Genomic DNA, 23,093 nt, shown 5'->3' with positions numbered 1-23,093 from the left:
GATTTTGTTTTTTTCTTTGGACTTTATCCGTCCCCCACACAGGATATTCATCTCTATGAAAAAATGATTAGACCACGGACATAGGTAGATGGCTAAATCCCTTGTTTTAATATTGGGATTGGCAACCCAGTCCAAAGTGTTCCCCTTTATATGGGTCGCCTGTTTCACAAGCTGTGTAAACCCCAGATTGTAATTTTAATTGCAATTGGTTATTTATAAAGCAATTAATGCCCAGAAGTTTCTATGCGTGGACCCGGGGATCAAACCTGTGCTGTTCTGCATCATCTTGCTTCCAAGGCGAGTGCGTTGCCCCTGAGCTATCATCCCGAGATTGCTTAAAGAGTCCACCAAATCTTTTACCATGTAATCGGATTCGCTTCCCAACCATAAATTCAGGTCACCAAATAACATGACTTTGGATGTGGGTTTTAAAATAGGTACCAATAAATTACAGATTTGGGAAGCAAACTCGGGCATGGGTACTGGAGGCCTGTATACCAAGATCAAATTAAATGTTGTTTCTGCATCTGTACTCATTTTCACATGTAATGTTTCACATCCCTCAGGGCGGTGGATGCCAGCCTCCCATATTACTAACTCGGATTTAAAAATCATGGCCACTCCACCGCCTCTCCCCTCATGTCCATCCTCATGTCCATCTTTACATGTGAGGCTGTATCCGATAGGTACCGCCAGGGCTATGGTTGCCCCCGCAGCTTTGTATAACCAGGTTTCGGTTAGTGCACAAATGTCTACACCCCCCTCTACTAAAAAGGGTGCTATGTCAGACAAACCTGGAGACAAACTAATATTGAAGATGGCAGGATGGGTGTAATGTGGCCAGTCCGCCCAGCTCTTTGAAGCAGACAACATCCTGTGCCCTCTGCAGTCTCTTTATGTGATATAGTGGCAGGACCGCTACATCCCTTCAGCACAGGGTATGCTAGTACGATGGTTAAAAGAGCGAGGGCATGCCGGTGAACGCAGCAAAGGGCACTGCTGTTCGTAAGCAGAGAAAACACACTCTTGCCACTTGTCTTGACCACTGCAGAGATGTTCTGGTGTAGGTTTAGCGTTTCCTTAAAGACTAAACAAATGATGGAAACATCGAATGTAATTGAATAGGGAACTCGTCAGGTGTGCGTTCAGAACGGATGACCATCAGCTGGAGTTATTGCCAACCAGTAGGTTCTTTTCTTGGATTTGCTTCATTTAATGCGACTTTCAAAAACTCAAGCCTCCATCTGTAACCTGCAGTTTTTGAAGTTTAAATACCAGCAGCCCATGTTCCACCTAACGTGTCAAGTGATCATGGGTGAACAAGTTCGAGGGAATCTCGAGCCTCCCAAATGTAGCATGTTTTGAGCTCCATTGAGCTTTCAAACTTTTTCAGTAACAAAACTGAAAAGTTTGGAGGTCACCGTTGATGAGAACACACACCCCCACAGACATCCCCAGCGGGTCCCATAGCATGCCACGTCTGCTCTGCCAGGCCTCCTTGAAACTTTTTTATATATATATATTTTGCGCATAAGAGGGCTTGGCACAGAAAACACAAAATAATGCAGGTGGCCGCAGCCAGAAAAACAAGCAAAAAATATAAATATAAAACAAAACACTTTTTGGACGCGGGAGCCTGATGGCGCATGTCTGAGTGAGAATAAAGTAAGAACAAAGGGTTAATGAGTTTTCTCAGAGTGGTTCAGGTTGGCAGAGGGAGGGGGGATTTGTAGATTTGGAACCTCCCCACACCAATGAGAAATCCAATTACACTTTTAACTAAAACATTGTCAATGGGGTTCACTGAAAATATTCATGGGTCACTCTATTAGGAGGTGCGGGCATCTATGACTACAACTGCCAAGCTTCCAGAATGTGTATTACTTCCACAGGGCAGACATTCCTTGAGAAACGCATTCCTTCAGGCTTTTCCTGACGGCGCCTTTTATAACATACCTGTATCACAGTGGTTCTCACCATCTATTCGTATTTAGGAAGTGTACTTTACTCAAATTCGTCTCAGACTCATCCACTACCAAATCCATCACAAAATGGAGCTCACTTGATCAGGGACAAGATGGAAGTCTTGTCCCAAAAAGCACATCGGCCTCTGGAGTCCCTCCTCCTGACCCCTTGCGCATCTAACAGGAGCATTGGGTTGCATTTCATGGTAGACTCTCGGAGTGAACCACTTGCTTCTTCCACCTTTGCAATCTCTGGCCAGTCCTACCCGGCGTAACGGTTGACAGCAGAGCTACTGGGGCCCTCTTTCCAATTTCCTGCACTCAACGGTGACAAGGGACTTTAATATGGCCTTTGCCGCTCCCTATGCTGATGCTTCAGAGAAACCGAAATTCTTCACCTGCCTGCTTTTCTGACTCCACCCGCCTGACAGTTGTACACAGCTCTATTATGACTTTGCATGAAATGTGTAATGCGACTAAACTGAAAATTGTACAACGCGGTTGAGATTATGGACCATTCGAATTTCTGATCTCTTCAGTGCTGATAATGGGGAAAGCATTACTGTGGGAACCCTCTCCTCCTTCGGGGGTGGTGCTGGAAGGATTGAAGGGATCAGGACTGAGGGGCGTGACCCCAGGCCAGGTTACACAACACAGTATCTGTTAATGGAACCCACGCCTGCCGATTTGCATGAAAACTAAGAGCATTTGGGGAACATAAGAATGCCGACAATTTTAAATTTGAAACATGTCCTTGTGAGAGATTCAGTAAAAATTCCTGTTAAGTGAGTAAAACAGCTAAAACTCTGCTCTTCATATTGGTATCAATTTCCACTCTAACAAAAAATCTCTATAAATTACAAGAGAGATATATATACCAATTTGGACAGCTTCTGAAGAGAATGCAATACTTTGGCTGTTTCTGCATTCAAGATGGCATGCAGAATCTTCAGAACCACTGGCTGCTAGTGTGTGAGAGCTTGACGGTACTGCCCATTACCAGGTCATCCAGGACAGAGCAGGGCTCTGGACAAGACAAACTTTGCCGGAGCACCACTCTTTGTTCCGCCCCATTTCCTACACTGCATCAAGGGTTGGACTGGGATCCAAAAGAGGCCCTGGAAATCATTTTCAAACTGGCCCCATATTGCAAATTTTTAGCAAGCCAAACCTTTTTCCTATGAGAACATTTGGAAATAAAATAGGTTACCACACAAAAGAGGCACAGGGTGCAGAGGCCCACCGGGAAATCTCCAGAGTTCCCTATAGGACAGTCCACCATTGGGGGACCAAGCAAATATGATTTACAAGTCACGCTACAGGAAGTGCAGCAGCGTACAAAGCCCGAAATATTTTATTATCGAAGAAAACACTGACTTTCAATCATTGTGAGAATACTAGAGGGCGTTACTATTACATTTAAAACATATTAATTATCACCTCACTGTTTGTGCTTAGAATTTCCTTTCCTTAAAAGAAAATAAGAGATTTTACAGGGCAACCTCTTTAGGAAAGATGCCACTAAGAGATAAAATTGCCTCTGAACAGTGACAAATATAATATCACACTTTCCTCCCACTTCTAAGCACTGTAATAATATTTGTTATTTCCCAATTCAGTGCCACTTAAGTGTCTGAAAAGCTGATTGTGTTATGCTGGGTTCAGAAGCTGTGACATTGGGTTGCACACATATCTCTCAAGCAAGCACTTAACTTACAGGGCTATCTTAGTAGCGCAGTAAGCACGAAAAGCTTGCAGCCCGACTCTGTCAAATCACAACAGGTACCACTACTTTTATGTCTGTGAAATTTAAGGAATTTGAGCATCTCGTTGGCACAGCCTGGCATTTAGGCAAAGAATGGTATCACGGGGTCCAAACCAATGGCATGTGACATTTAACTGTTTCTCAATCTGCTACAGGTATGTAAGGATGTTATGTTAACAGATCTTATACTGCGCACTGTCAGCACTTGCGTGGTTCCTTGGCACTCTGTCAGCTCTGTAAAGCAAAAGGGTGGGGGTGGGGCTAAGTTAGCAGAACTCAGCGGGAAAAAGGAGCAAGAGAGCTGTGAAGTGCTGTTGGGAGCTGCAGTTCGGTTGACACCGCTCACTAAGCGCAGGTGTGTTTTTCGGTTGGTAGCCGTCATGTGCTGTTGTGCGAGGCTATGTGTGGTTTGTTTCGTTGTGGAGGATGCCCGAGGCACTGTGAATGAGTGTGCTACTTACGGCATCAATGATGACTGAGCGTGGAGTTCTTCCGGTAAAGGCGTAGCCAAGTTTCTTTGCTCCTTTCACGAGTGCCCCTTCATCTGTAAATGAAAAATAGCCGAGCATGTTAGAATACAGCACACACTACTCCTTTCACCCTGCCTAGAACAGCACGCGTATATAATCCCAATAATCCTGGAAGTGGTTTCATACTTTGAAATTGACACTTCAGAGGGTAATAGCAATCTAATTTCCCACACACACTTTGCCACTTATCAGACCGCAATCAATTAAAACGTTTATTTTTTAACTTTATATTTCCAATTGACTTCTCCACATTCTCAAGAACTGCAGTTCAAAAAAAGTAATTATATAAAACAATTTACAACGTTTTGAAGTCAAAAAGAGGCCGTGGACGCAATCATACTTAACTTGTAAACACGGTATTATGTCCCCTCAATTAGCAATGCATCATGTTTATAGGAACGGTAGTCGGACTTCCCTTGACAGACCATGGGCCTCATTACGAGGTCGGCGGTAAGGAGTTAATGGCGCCGGTAAGGGTGCCGGTGCAGTTAACCCCTTACCGCCGCATTACGAGGTCCCTTAGCGGAGCCGCTAAAGGACCAGGGAGCTAACAACGAGCCCGTCATTAATGGGCCTGTTGTTACCTCCCTCCCCATTGAGCCCTATGGGGGCTCGAATGGGAATGGGGATGGGTTCCCTGAATGGGGACTTACTGGGTCCTCCAAAGTTGGAATGACCCGCTAAATCCCCATTCAGTGAACCCGGACCTGAGTTTGGAGGCAGCCATGCCGCAAACAGCGGCATGGCTGCCTCCAAACTCGTAATGACCCCCCATGTCTGGCCTATCATCTCTCAGATCACCAACTAGGGGCTAAACATATCATATACATATATTGATGAGTCAATAATGAATCATCAAGGGCCTCGGGGGCAGGCCACCTGGACCATAATGTCACGAGCGAAGTGAGGAACTTAGCCAAGGGTTCATGGCTATTGCAAGCTGGGTGTGCTCACAGCCGCACCCTGTAACACTATTAGTATCCCAGCCGAAAAGCCAGTTCTAATGGACTTATTTATATTAGAAAAAAAGGCTTTGCGTGAATCGCCTGCGCTGAATTTTCCCCGAAAATCTACAAAGATAGGTGTCTAGGAACAAAGGGAGCTCACATGCAAGTCCCCTTTCTATTTACTTGGTGGTGGACGGAGAGTGACAGGGCACTCCAAGGGTGCAGGTGGCCGTGGAAATGTAATGGGCATTTGTAAAGCGCCTTTCCGCATTGGTATGGTCTCAACGCGCTGTAATGGTGGGCCAAGACAGCTGAGTGATAGTTGGTGTGGGTGGCGAGTGCAGCGTTGTGGGTGGCAGTGTGTGGATTAGTCAGTGAGGGGCAAATGGCTAAAAGGAAATGGCAGTAGTTGTGAGGTGCATGCAGCTGGCATGGATACAGGCCTTGATGGTATAATAAAGCCTCCGTTCCTGGCCTCCCGATTGTCTGGCGACTCTTACTCGGGTGCTATTACAAAGACTTTGCTCTTGTTATCATTCTTGTGGGGGGGCAACCACAATCTTCCATCTATATCCGGTTCTCGTTTTTTTAATCACCTACAGGATCGGCAACGGGGCTCAAAGTTATATAGCACCAGTGCTTTAAGTGGGCCGAGCCCCGGCAGTCGCCTCCAGAAAGGGCTCAGAAGCCAGGGCCCTTCCAGGGCCCAACCCCAACTGGCCCCAGCCACACAGACACCTGAGGTAGCCCATGTAGAGTCTGCACAGTTACATGTGCTGTCCGCAGGTGTCAGCACTTCAGATTAGAGAAAAAGAAAATGCACTGCCTTTTCTTTTTTCTACACCTGACCGAAGTACTGACACCTGCAAGCGGCAGGTGTAACCGTGCAGCGTGCCTGTCTGATGTCTATGTACTCAAACATGAGGAGGGCTGGACTGCCCAGCTGTCCTGTTGTTTCCGAGTAAATAGTCATCACCCAGCTAGAAGCCAAGGGGCAGTCCACCCGTACTTAGGCCACACCCCCTAATGAGAGCACCCCCACGATTTCTAATCCCACTTAAAGCACTGCATAGAACCTCCAACCTTAGGTACGAGGTCCCATTAAAATCCCACCCACCCCCATGTTTTTGAATACTAGAGGAATGCAGGTTTGATTCTCAACTCCAACTCTCCACCCAGATTTCCGCAGTGGAGGCTTCTTGCTTCTGTTCTATGAAGTTACCATGAAAGTTGCATCGTTTCTGTAAAGAAAAGGAGCTTGAAATGCGGTCTTGGGAGGTTTCGGGCAAAATCAGGCAAGCAACTACAGTCCCCATGAGCCTCTGGGGTGCCGTTGGTCCAGAGAGAGGCAGGTGTGTTTCATTGACTATTTAAGGCGTCCCTCGGCCGCCCTTGCTGCCTGTTGGTGATTGTTGGAATGGCAGGCACGGGCCAGAGGGAGCAGAGACGGTGACACAGCGAATGTAGGAGGCATATTCATGAGTCCTGGGCCAGGTGGTGAACTCGACAAGACCCGGGCCCGGCGGTGAAACTCTGCGTCCATTCGCATTGGAAGCGGAGCAGGAGCACGGCTCGAGTCCGTACAACGAAGGAATATCTCTGCCTGTGGTGGTGCCGGCGAGCCCCCCCAGGCCTCAGTTAAATGGTTGGGAACTTGATTATGTGATGTTGTGGTTCTTTAAATCATTGTGGAACTTATCGTGTATCACCGTGTGAATTTGCGTGCCTTTCTCAAACACACGTGGTGTTGGTACCTAGCAGTGTGAATTTTAAGGGGCATATCAATGTTGTACAGAACGGAACGTTCAGAATGTGGAAGCAGCATTCAATGCATGTCGTGAAGTAATGCTATGTATGTTTGTAACTGCTCATAAAGTCCATTTCATGTTTGTACCCATTCGTGACGTTTTCAAGCCAACCTCTAATTACCTAGTATGTTCTGACCACAGTAAGAGAGGTTGAGTCACGCTCTTAAGGCATTGCCAGTTAAGAAGAGTATTGTGGTCACTATTATGTTCACGGGTGTATGTGTCAATCATCCATGGCTTCGTGCTTTATGTGTTTGTTTGTCGCTTATTCAGTGAAGGTGTATGAATGTAAGACACGGGAGTCTGTATCCTAATCAAGAAGGGTGCTGATTATCTAAGAATCTAGAGTTGAGACAAGTGTTTGCCACATGGTCAGGTTATGTGTTTTTTACCCTGTGTTCTCCAGTCCTATCCTATTGCAAGTACCCTAAACATCTTTCCAGTTACCCTAACCACCCCCTACTTGCCCACAACCTCTCCCTAACCCTCTTTGGCTGCCTTGAGGTGCCTGTTGGTATCTAAATCAGGAGTGTGTGCCAACCAAGGTGGGAGGGGTCAACTCTGTTTGGCTTCCGTGGCTAGGATGGAGTTGTGTGATACTTCAGGGGTGTGACAGTTTGTCCCAATCTCTTTCTTTAGGTAGAAATTACCCTCATAATTTCTAAAATTGATTATGCCATCTCCCTTATGTGAATCACAATACTACTGCTCACCTATTGATGCTTGCCACTTTGACTATTCCTCGGCTCTCCTGTCTTATTTACACTGTCTGCCAAAGAGTCAACAGATTCACTTAATTGGTCTTTGACTCTGCCATAGAGTGCTCATGAACTGGCAAGGAGAATTCCTACACAGAATACCTCTAGTATTCCCCTGGGACGCCCAGGGGGTGAACTGGGAGGAATCATGGAATAGCAGGCAAAGAAGCAAGCCCTTAATGTAGAGGTGCCAAAGGAGGAGGTGCCTAAAGAGAAGGTGGTATATAGTGAGGGGACGATTAAAGAGAAGGGCGACCCAAGTGGAGAGGCAAAGCAGATAATCACCAGCAGTTGGAAAGAGGAGGTGGAAGAAATGAAGATGAGAGGGAGGGTAGCAGAGCGGGAAGAGGAGTAGGCTGAAATACCATGCAAGCGGAAGCCTGGAATTGGTGGAGGACCCAGCTCTAGGAGAAGCATTGAGGAGGTTCAGGAGAAGCAGACAATAGTGATCGATAGAAGGAAGGAACAAGAGAAGATCAACCAGGTATGAACTTGTGGAGGACATTGAGGAGAGGGAGATTTGGGGCTGGAGAACCAGCACCCTTAGAGAGGAAGGTGGAGTGGCCTAGAGAAGATCCTGTAAATACCTTGGGGTGACCTCCTTCCTAACTGGCTCTGTAGGATGTTTTAATTGGGCAACAACTAGTTTGTGGGAATGCTCCACCGTCCCCAAATCAGGTGTGTACAATGTTTATTTATTGAATACAGTTTTTTTATGAACCTGGGCTGACCAATTTAACAGTATTGTTTCTCTGCAGCCTCCCTCCCATTTCAGGACAAGAAACACACAGGGTTGCACCGAAGGTCTATTTATTAATGAAATAGAGATAATGAACTCACTTTAAATATAAAGACACTATACATCTATGTAATCCCAATGTCAATGTTTACTGCAATGAAGAAGGATCAATACACTCGTCACTTGAAAGGTCTAAACGGCATTACATTTTAATTAGCCTAAGCTCACATCCACCATGCATTGAAAAGTGTTTCCGGGTTCAGGAAAAAGTTATCATTTTATAGAAAACTGCATTAAATCAGAACATCCCTAGCTATCTATGTCTTGCTTCTTCTCTTTTTATTGAAAATACATACCCCCTTCTCCCACTCAATGGACATGTCAGAATTTCAAACAGCATTCTTGAAAAATCCACTGAAAGACAGGCTACTTTCCTGCATGTAAATCACTTGTAACGTGAAAAAAGTCTTTTTAACATGCATGTTTGCTAGATTCCCCCCAATGGTGCTTCTATTGCATTACTGTGTAAAAGTGTACACTTGTCATTTTCAATAGGCAACTTAGTAGGCGAGAAGTGGGTAGCTTTTAATTACCCTTTCCCCTTTTGTCTTCAAGGGTTCAGTACCAGTAACAGAATTCTGGTTGGTGATGTAACCAGGGAAGGACTTCAGTTACATTATTTCTCTCGGTATGTACACAGTGAAATGTCATTTTGGCTCCCAATATGATTACTCTGTGCTTGCACATTACACAGAGAAGGAGCCATTGGAATTCCCAATATACAAACTTTGGGATCTATTTAATAAAATCTAGAATTCCAGAAGCATGCACGCTTCTGAAATATTTACTAATTACCCAGTTTGTAAAGTCAATTTATATATCCCCCACCCCTCAGTACATTCATAAATAAAAAGGGGCTGGGATTTAATCTATTTCCCTTTAGAGTAAATCTCCCTTCAATTATACTTCCCGTAGGCGTGCTACTTACACAAGAGTTTCTTTTGGCTGTCTCACAGACAGGTGGGCACCCTCTTAAGGACTGGTCCAATTCTCTCCCTCTGGGAAGAGGTGGGTATCAGTCAACAAGATGGGGTCAGCTTCCCTCCAAAGCATGGTTTCCCTTTTCCTGTATTGGCACGCATCTTTTACAGTGTACTGCAATTAATCCAGAATGGGTCTTAAAGGAAAGCAATCAATTCCATTCTCCTTTCTGTTGCTGTCAATCATCCTTCCTCGCTTTCTTTCTGTCAGTCAGTCCATCTGAGTGAGTGAGCAAGACAGTCTCCAGAGTCTATGGATTTGGAATTTTTTTTTAGATTAGAAACCCCTCCCTTTAGAGATTAGTATACTTTCTATAACCTACTTGGTCAGTGTGTGCGATTGGATAATGTTCAAAAAGTACCATCACACTATACCATCCACTTTGTGTTCATTTGACACAGTAATGAAGAGGGAAGTCTAATGGGACTAACTTCTGCACCAAATTTCCATCCCATTTGATGTTATGCCACCTTTGAAAATTTTAAATTAAACAACCATCATGTTCCTCACATTTGATCATTTTCCTAATCAGTGCATCAGATTGCTCTCATTTAGATGAATTCAATGATCCTAGTCAGATTTCGGCACAATATGTGGTCTTTGTGTGACAGATTGTTTGGTTATACCCACTTAGGCTTTCACACAAACATTAATTTCCCATCTTAAAATAACAGGCTTGCTGGCACTAATGCTAGAATCTATGAATCAGCGACGTGCAGTGTTTCTGTGCAAAAATATCTACATTAGTTTAGTTTGCATTATTAAACAAATATAAAAAATATAATTTTGCATTCAGCTGATAGAACTTTTTACCCTGAACAATTAAACAAAAAAGAAAGCTTATATGCTATTTTAATCAGAAGATATAAACAAAAATGTGATTCCATATGTACATTTTACATCCTGCATTTTTTACTTATTATGGGATGAATCACAAGATGAAATGGCATACCACCCCCTGCCGCCTGGGGGCAGAACATCTAGTGTCATCCTTTTTTAGGCTTTCAGGTGACCACTAATGAATCCTGAGAATGTGGGTGCCAGTAACAAAAAACTCTGAGGCACAGAGCCAGCAAGGGCAATTTATTGCCCAGTCACGCCCCCTCGAGTGATTCCAGCAGCTGCCTGCCCCTTGTCAAATACAAGGTCTCCAACGGTGCGTATTTCATTGTCCTGGCTGATGTGAAAATTTGATTATTTGAGAGGAGACCAGTGCTCATAATCTATTTGTTGTATTTTTTGGGCATTCTGGGTAGGCTAAATAACAAATGGGGCTGTTAATAAGTACCAATTGTTTTGTTCTGGAAGGCCTGGCTTCCAAAGACAAACATTTCAGGCAGAGTCATAATGTTTATAGTTTAGCTTCAAAGGCTGTGTTTACACTTTTCTCGGGGGAAAGCATCCTGTAGTCGTGTAGCTGTTGGGGGAGGAATTGCAATTTTCAAGGGCTCACAAATACAGCTTTCCTTTATTCCCATTGCAAATGTTACATTAAACAGATCAACATTAAACCTTTTTCTTTACAATCAAACTCCAATCAAAGGTTTACATTTTTAATATTTCTTTATACAACGCTCATTTTCAGTCCCGTGAAGAAGAAAACAAACAATGCAGGCCTCAATTGGGTTTGGACTGCTATGAAATGCTGTGCTTTTAATCCCAGATTTGAATGTTCTCCCTTTAATAACATGTTACTCAACACTTTCTGGTCACTGTAAAGATTTATTTTGGGCCTTGTCAGCTACAATGGACATATATTCTGGTTGTAGATGGGCTGCTAACATTGTAGATTCCACAAGTGTGTCTTTTTCAGATGTTGTGCACAGGTTGCAGCTCACATTTTTGTATTTAAATTCAGTGCTTTTCTCTGTATTTTTCTATACATTTTATCACAGCTCCAGGACCTTGGTTTAAGGCCAAACCCCAGTGTGACATCAATTACAGAACCAGCCATCGTGCTCCAGTAAAGAGTGGAGACCCAGGAGGACACCGCATCATATGCTAGCTGTACAGGAAGACCCCAAAAGAGGTAACCCAAGGCTGAGACTTTGGTATGGACTGAAACAAGAAGATTGTGAGAGACATTTGTCTTGAAACTCTTAATGCTTGATTTGAGACTATGATGACTTATCCCACATTTGGTTTTGCCTGTGAAAGCCACCACAAAGGACCAGGAACCAGCCCGGAAAATAACTAAAATAACTTTTTATTTGGACCTTCTGAACCTTCCTATGAGACACTTACTTTAGTGCATGATCATCCTGACCATGTATGAAACACTTTCACGCGCATTCTCTGTCCTACCAGAATTGCTTTTGTTTCCCCTTATGACCCTAACAAAGGCCTGTTGGGAAACATTATGCACACCTGGCTCATGTCTGATCCTTCTAGGCTTCATGTCAGTGAATAGTTCAACACTCTGTGTTCCAAGCCGTTGCACTGCTCCATCCGCCCTCCGCTCGAATCCATATCTTTTGAAATGTGGCTGAAGCAGGGCAGTGGCATACAGAGAAGTCATTATGTGCACTCATTAACCTCTTTGTGATGTTAAAAAAGTACTTTTATCCTTCTGGTGCTTAAAGGAGAAGATCATTTTTTGCATTTTCTATAGTATTGCGTCAGAGCCAAATCATTCAGAGCTGGTTGTTTGCTCTGAATAGGGTGCAGATAATTATCTTTGTCCCACTACTAAAGAGTGCAAAAGATGACAGAAAAGAACAGAGTGAACATCTGCGCCAAAGCGAAGAAATGATAAAGGGAAATAAATCGACTCATCTGCTGCAGAGGAGATCATGCATATATTTATAGCCTTTGCTCTGAAATGAGATTTTCTGGCCTGGCAAAGAACACTGCCTTTGCCAGTTAGCAGTGTCGAGTTCACTGAATAGTGCAGAACACAAACCACATTTGTCTGGTCAATGTGTCCAATGTAGCAGTGGGCTCTTTTTCCTAATCCCATTCCTAAATAATATGTTGAGTGAAAAATGAAGGGCAAGGAGTGGACTGTAATATGCACACATAATAACCCTGCCCCAGCACTTGCACATCTCCTTTGCCCTTTTAACAGGGATGCTGGACCAGAACCAAGGCACAGTTTAGATCACTTAAATAATTTGTTGATGATCTATTTTGCCACCCATGACAGATTGTATCAAATGCTTTTGCAGTACAATTGTCCCGCTCACAGTACTGAGGGGGGTTGGTCTGAGCCTCACCAATTGATTGCATTTGGTTTTCCAGCAATGTGTGTATAATGTGTGAACACAATGATGACACTTCTACATATAATCCCAGAAACTGGCTGCTGATATATGTGTGTGTGCAGCCGGGATGTTGCTGACACACGACTCTCAGCAAATTGATTACTCCTGAACCATATGAAAGCGATTGGACCTGTAGGTTAGACACACATCTCTGCAAAGAGCAGGCCGATATCTCCGTTGGCTATCTCGCCGATACTGGCCTCTGTAATGTGTATGCTACACAAGGGGCAGGTGTGCATCCCATTAGCTATCTTACTGCCGTTACATCCTGTTACCTGCAGAGTACATATCGATTTCTGCAGCTCTTGAATTCCCGGAGTTATCTTGCTGGTCATTAAACCTGTGACTTCTTGTTACAAACGCATCTCTTCAACACATGCCCTACTTGCACAGGACCTTGTGCCTACAGATCATCACCCCCCGCCCCCAAACGGGAGACCTCACCTGACATCTACTTACCATTCGACACAATGCTTCTGGGCACCGAGACAAAAGGCATTTTGCAGTTTGGTGAAGATACTTTCAAACTGCATGCACCAACACAGCAGCAGGGCCAGTTTACAGTTTCCCTGTCTCCCCACTAACCTAACCACCCTATTTAAGTCCCATCAATGGCAGCGGTACACAGTATACATCCCAGTAGTGCAAAATGGCATAAAAGGGCCGCGAGGATGGCTCAGGGGCAACGTGACTGTCTTGAAAGAAACACGCAGGTTCGAATCCCGGCAGTCCAGCTCTAAAGACAGGTCTCTAGTTTGTAATGAACTTTATAAAAGATGAATTGATTAATAACATACATATTGTGAGCCCTGTGGAAGCACTGAAATAGGTGGAGTCGGTTCTCTATATTAGCGATAATTCAAATATGTGATAACAGATTTAGGATTCTTTTTGTAATTTGCATCGCACTTTAAACAGGGACGTCATTTGGGGGTCGCTTGGGGTCACAGGAACAACCCCTGTTGTCTCCCTCGCAACACCTGTTAAAAAAAAAAAGATTTGTTTTATAAACAGAAACTTCTGTCACACAACAATGGCTGCTTCCTTTGCTTCCCACTGATGTCTATAAATGGGCAAAAAATCAAAGCATACATGGAGAGGCTGGGAGCCAACAATCCACTTGCAGGCAGCCTTCCTGCTAAATGCCCTAGGAACAGAGGACCAGAGAGGATTCCATACACTTACCGTCAGGGAGGAACCCAGATGTACACATATTGCCAGAATGAAGATGCACTGGCAAGGCAGCACAATGTTCTCCAGCCGAGGAAAATATTATAAAGCAGATCATATATTCTATTATATGGATCAAAGCGCTGTGCAAATCACAGATTTACTGCCTAACAACTTTGTGCAAAGTTGCACCCTCCGGTAGTTCTGGAGCCAACCAGGATGAGGCACTTAAGGACATGGTGCTGTTCTGTTGCAAGAACCATCACATTCAAGAAAAGTTGTTAAAAAGCAGAAACCAAATACTGGAGGAGGATATGACCATCACCAAAAGTTTGGAAGAAACAGCGAGGCATGCCGAGATTGAGAAAACCATAAAACAAGAGCCAAAACCGAGAGCGAGGGGAGACCACCAGGGGGCGTAGGCGAAATGGCCGCCTGAGCACTGAGCTCCGCAGAAACCCTTGAATATCAGAGTGGATTAACAGTTTTGCCCAGCCCGCAAGCGTCTTCGTTCCCACCAATGTGCAGAGCAAGGGTTTAGCAAATGGTGGAAGCGTTCCTGAGGAAAATCGAACAAGATTCAATACTAATTGTGGCCAGTGAGCAGGAGCCCCTCTCCCCCGTGCCTTTCGTCAACTGTGCAGTCTGAGATCGAGCGGGAGAAGTTTCTGAATCCGCTTGGTGCTCACCCAGAGCTGATCAGGGTTGGGGAGCACCAGAAGCTCTGGACTTCCACATACGCCCCACATCCCCTGTTACCTGGACTGGCTTCCCTGTCTGCAGGCCCTGGCGAGCTTCCAAAGCACTGAACCCTATGCCGCCCGAGGCCCGGCAGTCAGCTGAGGGGGGGGCTGTTAGCTGCATAGCCCATCAAGGCAGAGAGATAGTCCTGGGTGCGCACACAGAGCAATCCTGAGGCACCCCCCTGGCTTTCTGCTTGGTCTCTGCATGGACCGGCCCACCTGAGGGACCCCCCAAGGGAGTGGAGAAAGGACCAAGTAGAGCACCGGCTAGCGCATGGATCGTGCGGAGGACGCCATCGGATCCAGCAGCCTGCACGGCATACATCCAACGAGAGCTACCGTCCTTCCCAGTGAGTGGCCTTCTCCCATCATTCGTGTGTGGGAGAGCGGAGCGGTCATACAGAGGTGGGGTGAGAGGAGTTGGAGGCCGCTTGGGAGTCCGGGTACCCTGCCCCCTGGTCGCGCAACGCATCTCCCCATGTCTGGGGTCCCGGTATTGCCGGTGGGTGAAGTGGCATTCACAAGGGGGGGCTAGGGCATACACACAGCCGGTCTGGGGCAGCGTTGCCACAAAGCTGCCCGTGTATGGGCCTGCCCACCCCGCACTCAATACCATAAGCCCCTGTGGGCTGACAGACAACTGGCCCAGCACCAGCCAGGAGACAAACTCGGCTGCCCCCCTTTGGAGACCTTAGTGCTGTGCCTGAACGCAGCAGCGGCAGAGCTGAAGGGAACATCGTAAACCATCCGTTTTCACCTGGCGGAGTCAGAGGGGCTTCGGGGGTTACTACGACTGAAGCAGGGGAGGAGGAGGGGGGCTGATTAAACTAGAGGTCGCCCAGCCGGCAGCCCTGCGTCTCCGGTCCCCAATAAACACATAGGCGCGTCCGGGCTCCGGCTGGTCTCTGCCACCTTCTGTCCCTGCCCATACCCCTAGTGGGGAGGTCCCCGCGGAGATCTATTGGGGCGCTGGGGGCTTGGAGCTTCACGCCCCCGCTGCAGGAGGGCCCAATGCTGGATCAGACAGGCAGTGGTGGGAGGGAGGCCCACACTGCTTCATAAGACATTTGGACCTGTGGCAAGCTCCTAATCACTGCAGCTGCCTAGACATACATAGCACCCTGTCACTGGCCTCAAGCTTTTCTTCATCGGGCGCAACTGTGATCGAAACACCCATCACAACGCGCTGTGAGGCATAGCTCTCAACCATTTGTGCTGCAAAGGTGGGTGAAATCACCCGATTTTGTTTTTGGCGTGTGAGACGCCCATTGGAATGAATGGGCATTCAGGAGGCTTGGCGGGTGATTCAGCCCTTTACAAGGCAGGTGACACCCACCAACAGCGAGTGAGTTGAGAGCTATGGTGAGGGGACGGTTCTGGTTTGTGACATTGGGGCTTTCTCCCGCTCACGTGGTGCTGACCGACCGTGGAGAGGCCCGAGCACCGTTGCGGACACTTGCTACCTGCGTGACCTGAACACCCGGCTCTCACTAAGCTACACTCGAGCCGAGCGGAAGGCCTACCGGAGTCCGCAGAAGTCCTCTGACTGCACTTTTGTTTCATGCAGGGAGGGGTGGATCCATCAACGATTAAGCGCTTACAAGAATTTCGGCGGCCCTAGACGAGCATGCAGGCTTCCCGACCTTAAGACGTCCCCCTAGTCCCAGGGGATGACCATTAAACCTCAACCAAGGGTGACATACGTCTCCTCCTTGATGAAATCCGAGTGTTCAGGACTAGCATGACGACCACAGTCTCAGCCCTTCAGGAAAAGGTACATAGGACCGAGGACAAGATAGAAGCCCTTCAAAATAACCAACAATAGGAAGACCTAATTGAAATGATAACCGAGAGCAGGCTGCTAGACCTGGAGCAGAGAATTCAAGACCTGGAAGCGAAGATCGATGATCTGGAGAACAGGGAGAGAAGAGCGAATATCAGGATTCAAGGCCTCAAGGAGTCCCCTAATGAGTCCCCGGCCTCCCTGGAAAGAAGAGTGAGGTCCCTAATAGCCAGTCTGCTGCCTGCCCCGATACCCCGGAGCTTCAGTTTGAAAGAGTTCACTGGGCAGGTGGCCCCCCGGGAGGCCTTCGCTCTGTTCTAGCAGAATGTCACCACTTTAAGCATAAAGCACAGATAGTCAAGATAGCCAGAGACAGAGAGCGAGAGTTCATTGACTTTGAGGACTCAAGGGTGCGAATTTATCAAGACCTCTCAGCCGAAACATTGTTCACCCACGACAGCACGGATTATCGAGTGGTCCCGGGAGAGGAGGCCGCCAACATGTTGCATGTTCTACAATCCGGGAAGGAAACAATGGATAGAGATGATGACATGCCCTCGTTGTCTGAACCCAGCAGGAGACCATCAGGCTCCAACGCCTTGCGAGGCCGCGGCATAAATTGGAGAGTTGAACACCCTCTGATTAAGAGGTCCTCTGACCCAAGTCCTAAACTGCAACCCATTATAGTAGGGGCTGCCGCCAAGCATCGGGTGGAGCCCCAGGGACAATGATTATAAACCACCCGGCACCCCCACCCCCTCTCCGTTGAGCCCACGTCACCACTCAATCAGCCCCTCTGGACCCGCTGTTCCCGACAGAGTATCGGGCAGGCATGCTGGGCTGGGCATGCAAGACTGCGACTGCCATGCATCCACTGTGATCCTGATAAGCAGATTTATTACGTTGACACATGGTTCTGGGGGCCTACCCTTTGAGTGGCCCTAGGTTTATCTCTAGGGCATTTCTAAAGTTGAGAGAAGTCCTTCCTTCTCTTTTCCTTCTTACTTTCTTTTCTTTCTGTATCTCTTCGGCTATCGCGTTTAAAGGAGGCTGGGTGATCTATATGGGTCCACATGGGGCCGAGGACACATTGAGAGTTTTTTTGCATGTAGACTGCTTGATCTGGTATGCTCCAGGCTTGATTTAAAGTTGCTACTAGACAGATGCATGCACAAGGTTTCCAAGAGCGTGCAATGCTGGGTTACGAGGCCTTTCCTCCACGTGCACACTACTGGTTCATCGCAGGTTCCGCCCCACACACAGCACAGCTTTCTAGACCTAGATGGGGATGACACTATATGCGTAGGTACCCTTAATGTGAAGGGCCTTAACTCTCCACAAAAGAGGTCGATGCTAGACAGAACCTTCCAGCAGGCCAAGCTCGACATCCTCTTTGTCCAGGAAACTAAATTCAAGCATTCTGCAGAATTCGCCATTAGGGGTAGACACATTGGAGGGGCTCTGTGGGCATCTGGTCCGGATAAGAGGGGCGGAGTGGGCATACTGTACCGTACCTCCCTTGGGCTGCAGATAACCCAGTCACATAGAGACCCGGATGGTAGGCTTTTATTGGTTCAGGGCTTCATCAGGTCCAAGGCAGGCCATTACCCTGTGTGCTTCCTATGCTCCTAACGCACAACAATTACGGTACTGCAATGACCTTTTTTCACGCTTGGACAGGGATAAGAATGGGTCCTTGATATGTGGGGGGGACTTTAATCTTGTACCCAGCCCGGAGCTTGACTGGACGTCATATAGGGAGGGGGCTCACTCCCCAGCAGACCGAGGAGGCTTTCGTGATCTCATCACTAAGTTCGGCTTGGTTGACGATTGGCGCACACTGCACCCGCAGGATAAGTCTTACACGTTCTATTCTCCCCTTCATCAAACCTACTCCTGTATCTATTACATTTTCTTTGATGGCGATCTAGAACATCTCATTAGGAACTCCACAATAGATGTCATTGGATGGTCCGACCATGATATGGTCACCGTTACCCTGGATCTTGGTCCAGGTGAACACAGGAAAAAAAGATGGATATGCAATGACACACTACTTAAAGACAAGCCTTTTAGAGACACCCTGGATGAGGAAATCCGGGACTTCTTTAAAAGAAATCGTACCGAAGGAATGTCCGTAAACACTATTTGGGAAGCGGCCAAGGCAACAGTGAGGGGGTTGCTCATTGCCCAGGGCGCGGCAGTGACGCGACTGAGACTACTTAGAGAATCCCAAATCAAACAGGAAATACTGGCCAAAGAGTCTGGGATAAAGCAATCAGGGAATGATTCCCCAGATCTCAGGGCAGATATCAGGAACCTTAGGCATGAGTTAAAATCTGTTTAGCAGGAAAAAGCGCTCACCCATTTTAGGTACGTAAAGCAGAGATATTATGAAAAGGGTGACAAAGCCCACATGCTGTTGGCAGCTCGACTCCGCAAAGAATGGACAGAGCTGTTCCTAAGCTTCTCTCTCTTTCGGGAGCTACCTTGATAGATCCTCCTGGAATCTCTGCTTGTTTCGTAGAATATTACCAATAGTTGTACTCATCCGAGGTCACACCCCAGTCTGGGAATGCCTGGGTCCCCCCAATCAATGTAAAATTTCCACCCATCTCCAACGCAGAACGGGAAACATTGAACGCACCCATCACTGTGGAGGAAGTCGACCAAGCCATTATGCACTTCAAGGCGGGTTCCGCGCCGGGGACAGATGGGTTCACCTCAGGATACATTAAGAGACTGAAGGGCGCACTTTCCCCATTCTTTGCCCTCCTATATGGCAACATCATGACCAATGGGTGTGGCCCCCCTGCCTTTACAGAGGCAAGGATCATTGTGACACCCAAGGAAGGCAGGGACAAGCTGCTCTGTGGGTCATAGAGGCCTATCTCATTGCTCAACGTCGATGTGAAAGTTTACGCAAGCATCCTAGCTAGCACACTGAATGCGGTTCTCCCCCAGCTTATTCACAGTGATCAAGCCGGATATGCAGTGAGCTGACAATATCCATAAAACGCTGGATTTAATGGCGCCTCTGAACCCCACATATATCAATCCCATCTTGATTTCGGTTGATGCCGAGAAGCCCTTCGACCGTGTCGAATGGCACTGCATGGCACAGGTTTTACAATGGGCGGGCCTGGGCACGGAATGGGTGCGGGGTGCACTGGCCTTGTATAGGAACACCCGTGCCAAGGTTGTGGTCAATGGGGTGGCGTCGTCCCAATTTGCCCTAACCAGGGACACCAGGCAGGGTTTTCCCCTCTCGCCTCTAGTCTTTATCCTAACTATGGAACCCCTGGCCCAGAGTATTAGAAATTATAGTAGAATAAAGGGTCTCACTAGTGGCCTCAAAGAATACAAGTTAGCCCTATTCGCATGTTATGACATCCTGGCCTATATTACGCTTCCGGAACAATCCATCCCTGCGCTTCTGGAACAGATCGAGGTGTAAGGCGCACGCTCCAGGGTCTGCATTAATCGTGATAAAACCCGTCGCTCTACCCCTGAGAGACGTCTCCCTCGGCTCCGCTGAAGACCCGGCGAACTGGGGCCTCAAAATCGCCCAGAGTGGTATTCGATATTTGGGGGTAACAATTACTAAACAGCTAGGGGACCTGTATCACGCTAATTATACTCCGCTCTGGGCAGCCATACAGACAGACAGAGCGCTGGAGCAAACGAAACCTTTCCTGGGCAGGTAGGTTCACCTCCATAAAAATGAATGTGCTTCCATGCCTCTTGTTTCTCTTTCAATCACTCCCTGTCTTGCTTCCAGACGCCTTCCTTGGGATGGCCAAAAGAACACTCCTAGCTTTCCTATGGGAGAGGAAAAGGCCCCGAATTGCGTACAGCACGATTACCCTTCCGAAAGAGCAGGGGGGGGTCTCGCTTACCCTGACCATGGCAAATACGTCAAGGCATCTCAGCTTCGGGTCTTAGTAGACCATATCCGGGAAACGCTATTCAAACACTGGGTCTGGCGAGAAATCTGCCTGTTTGCCCCCGTTACCCTGGGCAAATAGATGTGGGTCCCATACCGGTCCGTGCCGCGCAGGATTCTAGAACATCCTGTGCTGAAAGTCTTGTGGGCAATATGGAATGCAGACAACCATGGCGTGTCACCACCTGGCCCTCGCCGCTTAGCTGCATCTGGGCACCCCCCATTCGAGACGCAATAATAGACCCCAGTCGCTTTCAACCACAATATGCAGAGCTGGCCAAATGTGGAAGGATGGTGTCTTCCTATCTAAAACAGATCTGGAGGAGGCTCAACAGGGACTGACAATCCTCTCCCATACCTGCAGCTCAAGGGAGTGCTTACAGACTCGAAATGGAAGGGACAGCTCCAATGCCTGCTCACTGCATTTGAATCTATATTGAATTCTCATAATGGCATGAGAGGCCTCATAGCTAAAATCTACAGGGCACTCCTGGGAAGGGGTCAACTACCCCCGCCTAGCTCCAAAGCAAAATGGGATGCTGCGTTAGGCTGGGCCGACAACCGAGAGGGATGGGAAGCCATACTTAGGGCGGTGTGGAAGTCATCTGTAGCAATGCAATATAAAATGCATAACTGCAGACTCCTTGTCCAGTGGCACATCACGCCCCAGTGCCTGGCCAAGATGTTCCCCAATGCTTCACCACTCTGCTGGAAGGGCCGTTCTCAATATGCACATATAGGCACCAGTGGTGGAGATGCACCCATATGCAAACGTTCTGGAAATAAGTTCTGGGATGGATCCATGAGATTGAGGGCATACATAGGACTCTTACCCCTCTTTTAGTCTTGTTTGGGGTAGAACACGTAGGCGATCATTACAGGGTCCTCCCTCACCTGCAAGGAATCTGCTCCTGGAGGCACGCGTGTGTGTGTCACAATAAAATGGAAAGCCAGCCTCCCACCCCCCTCAGGAGACATGCAGTCCCTGTGCTTAAGACCAAGCATAAGTCTTGCTGCTCTATTCTGGATTAGCTGAAGGGGTCGCAGAGTGGAAGAAGGTAGATTGAGGAGGAGGCTGTTGCAATAGTCAAGCCTAGGGAGAACCAGGGCTCGGGAAACACTGAGCTTCTGGCGGAAAAAGAGAAATCGGAGAAAGAGTTGAAAGTGGGACTTCTTGGCAATGTCCTGCGTGTAAGGGAGGAAGGGTAAAGAGGAGTCAAAGATGACTCCAAGGTTTCTGGCTTCAGAAGAAGGAGCAGGGGGAGAGCCCAAAGTGGGAGGACAGAGAGAAGGGAAGAGGGAGGAAGCAGGGGTCCCAATCGGAAGGATCTCAGGTTTTGAGGCAGAGATCAGTGAAAGCGCACCAAGCAGGAATGGCACACAGGCAGTCAGGGATGAAGGAGGTTGCGAGTGAGTCAGCAGGAAGTCTGAAAAAGAGTTGAGTGTCGTCTGCATAACACGAAGTTGGGGGGGGGAGGAGGAGATGAGGCGTGCCAGCCAAACAAGGTAGATGTTAAAGAGCTGGGGGGAAAGGATAGATCCCTGTGGGACAACACAGGTGGTGAAGTAAGTAGGAGAGGAGAAGGTGCCCAGGGTGACATGGGAAGAGCAGTCAGTTAGGAAAGAGGTCAGCCACTCCAATGGTCGTTACGAGATACCCAGGGTATCGTGGTGCCTTTGTATGAGGATGGAATGGTTGATGGTGTCAAAAGCAGAAGAGAGATCAAGTAGAATGAGGACAGCTGGGGAGTTGGAGTCCAGGGATGTGAGCAGTTCTTTACAGGTGTTCAGAAGAGCAGTTTCCATGCCTCTGGATGCTCAGAATCCAGATTGATGATTGTGGAGACCACTGACAAGTTCAGTGTGCAAGTTGAGTTGGGGTAAGGCCAGCTTCTCCAGCAGTTTCCCCACGAAGGAGGTGATTGAAATAGGGCAGTAGTTGGATGGACAGGTAGGGTCTTCTGCAGGCTTTTTTAATAGTGGGTGCACAAAGAAGTGCTTGAGAGAGGAGGGGAAAGAGCCACAGGCGAAAGAGTGGTTGCAGAAATCAGTAAGTGCGGGGGCAAGAGAGCCAATGTTGTCCTTGAAAGTTCTGGACGAGCAGCGGGGAACCTGATTGGAAGAAGCCTTCATAGAGCAGACAACTCTGGTAAATTCTTCAGGTGTGACAGGGGTGAAGCAGGAGAAGGCGGAAGGAGGAGAGAGGTCCAAGGGAGGCAAGGGGTGTGAAATAGGTTAGATGGTGTTATGTATTGCTATTGTTATAGTTGCTGGGGTCTGTGAATGATGGTGGGTTAAGTGGAATATAGAACATTAGGGTAAAAGGGCTTCTGGAATGTTGTTGCCATGTAAGAAGTTCAGTTAGATTAAGAATAAAGTTAGATAAGGATGTACCACAGTGCTCGTGTATTTATTGATGAGATACTACTAAATAAAGACATAACAGTGGCGACGAGGGGAGCAGAATCCAGGCAGAAGTACTGGCTAAGGAATATGGTGAACTAATTGAAATGTGGGCATCCAAAAAGAAAAGAGAAGATAAACAAAGGAAGAAGTCCATCAGGGAAGCACAAAGTCAAACAGGCGAACTGTGAACTGTATACGGGAAAAGAAGGAAAGAAATTTAAGGTAAGCAC

At 47.3% G+C, this 23,093-nt stretch overlaps 1 protein-coding gene and 1 long non-coding RNA gene across 5 annotated transcripts in view; one reads left to right on the top strand and one right to left on the bottom strand.

Moving 5' to 3' along the window:
- The window catches only part of ATP8A2 (ATPase phospholipid transporting 8A2), a 3,773,191-nt gene that overhangs the window by 2,210,864 nt on the left and 1,539,234 nt on the right, over positions 1 to 23,093 (bottom strand). For all 3 annotated transcript variants that reach the window (XR_011284127.1, XM_069639892.1, XM_069639893.1), the window contains exon 18: positions 4,191 to 4,273. Coding sequence is in view for 2 of the 3 variants with exons in the window: in XM_069639892.1 (XP_069495993.1) it covers positions 4,191 to 4,273 (83 nt within the window). In the remaining variant the exon portion in view is untranslated. The remainder of the gene's footprint in view (positions 1 to 4,190; positions 4,274 to 23,093) is intronic.
- The window catches only part of LOC138528357 (uncharacterized), a 197,547-nt gene that overhangs the window by 154,552 nt on the left and 19,902 nt on the right, over positions 1 to 23,093 (top strand). Inside the window, exons 1-2 of one of the 2 annotated variants that reach the window (XR_011284129.1) lie at positions 9,123 to 9,199; positions 11,448 to 11,581. This is a non-coding gene — a long non-coding RNA (uncharacterized lncRNA). Of the gene's footprint in view, positions 1 to 9,122; positions 9,200 to 11,447; positions 11,582 to 23,093 lie in introns of those variants that run through there. The other variant, XR_011284128.1, reaches the window with a different exon arrangement.

The sequence above is a fragment of the Ambystoma mexicanum genome, chromosome 7q (genome assembly GCF_040938575.1).
Source record: "Ambystoma mexicanum isolate Mex_15411 chromosome 7q, UKY_AmexF1_1, whole genome shotgun sequence".
NCBI classification, from domain to species: Eukaryota; Metazoa; Chordata; class Amphibia; order Caudata; family Ambystomatidae; genus Ambystoma; species Ambystoma mexicanum.
Note: the sequence above shows the minus strand (reverse complement) of the source record. Positions and strands in the feature narration are given on the sequence as shown.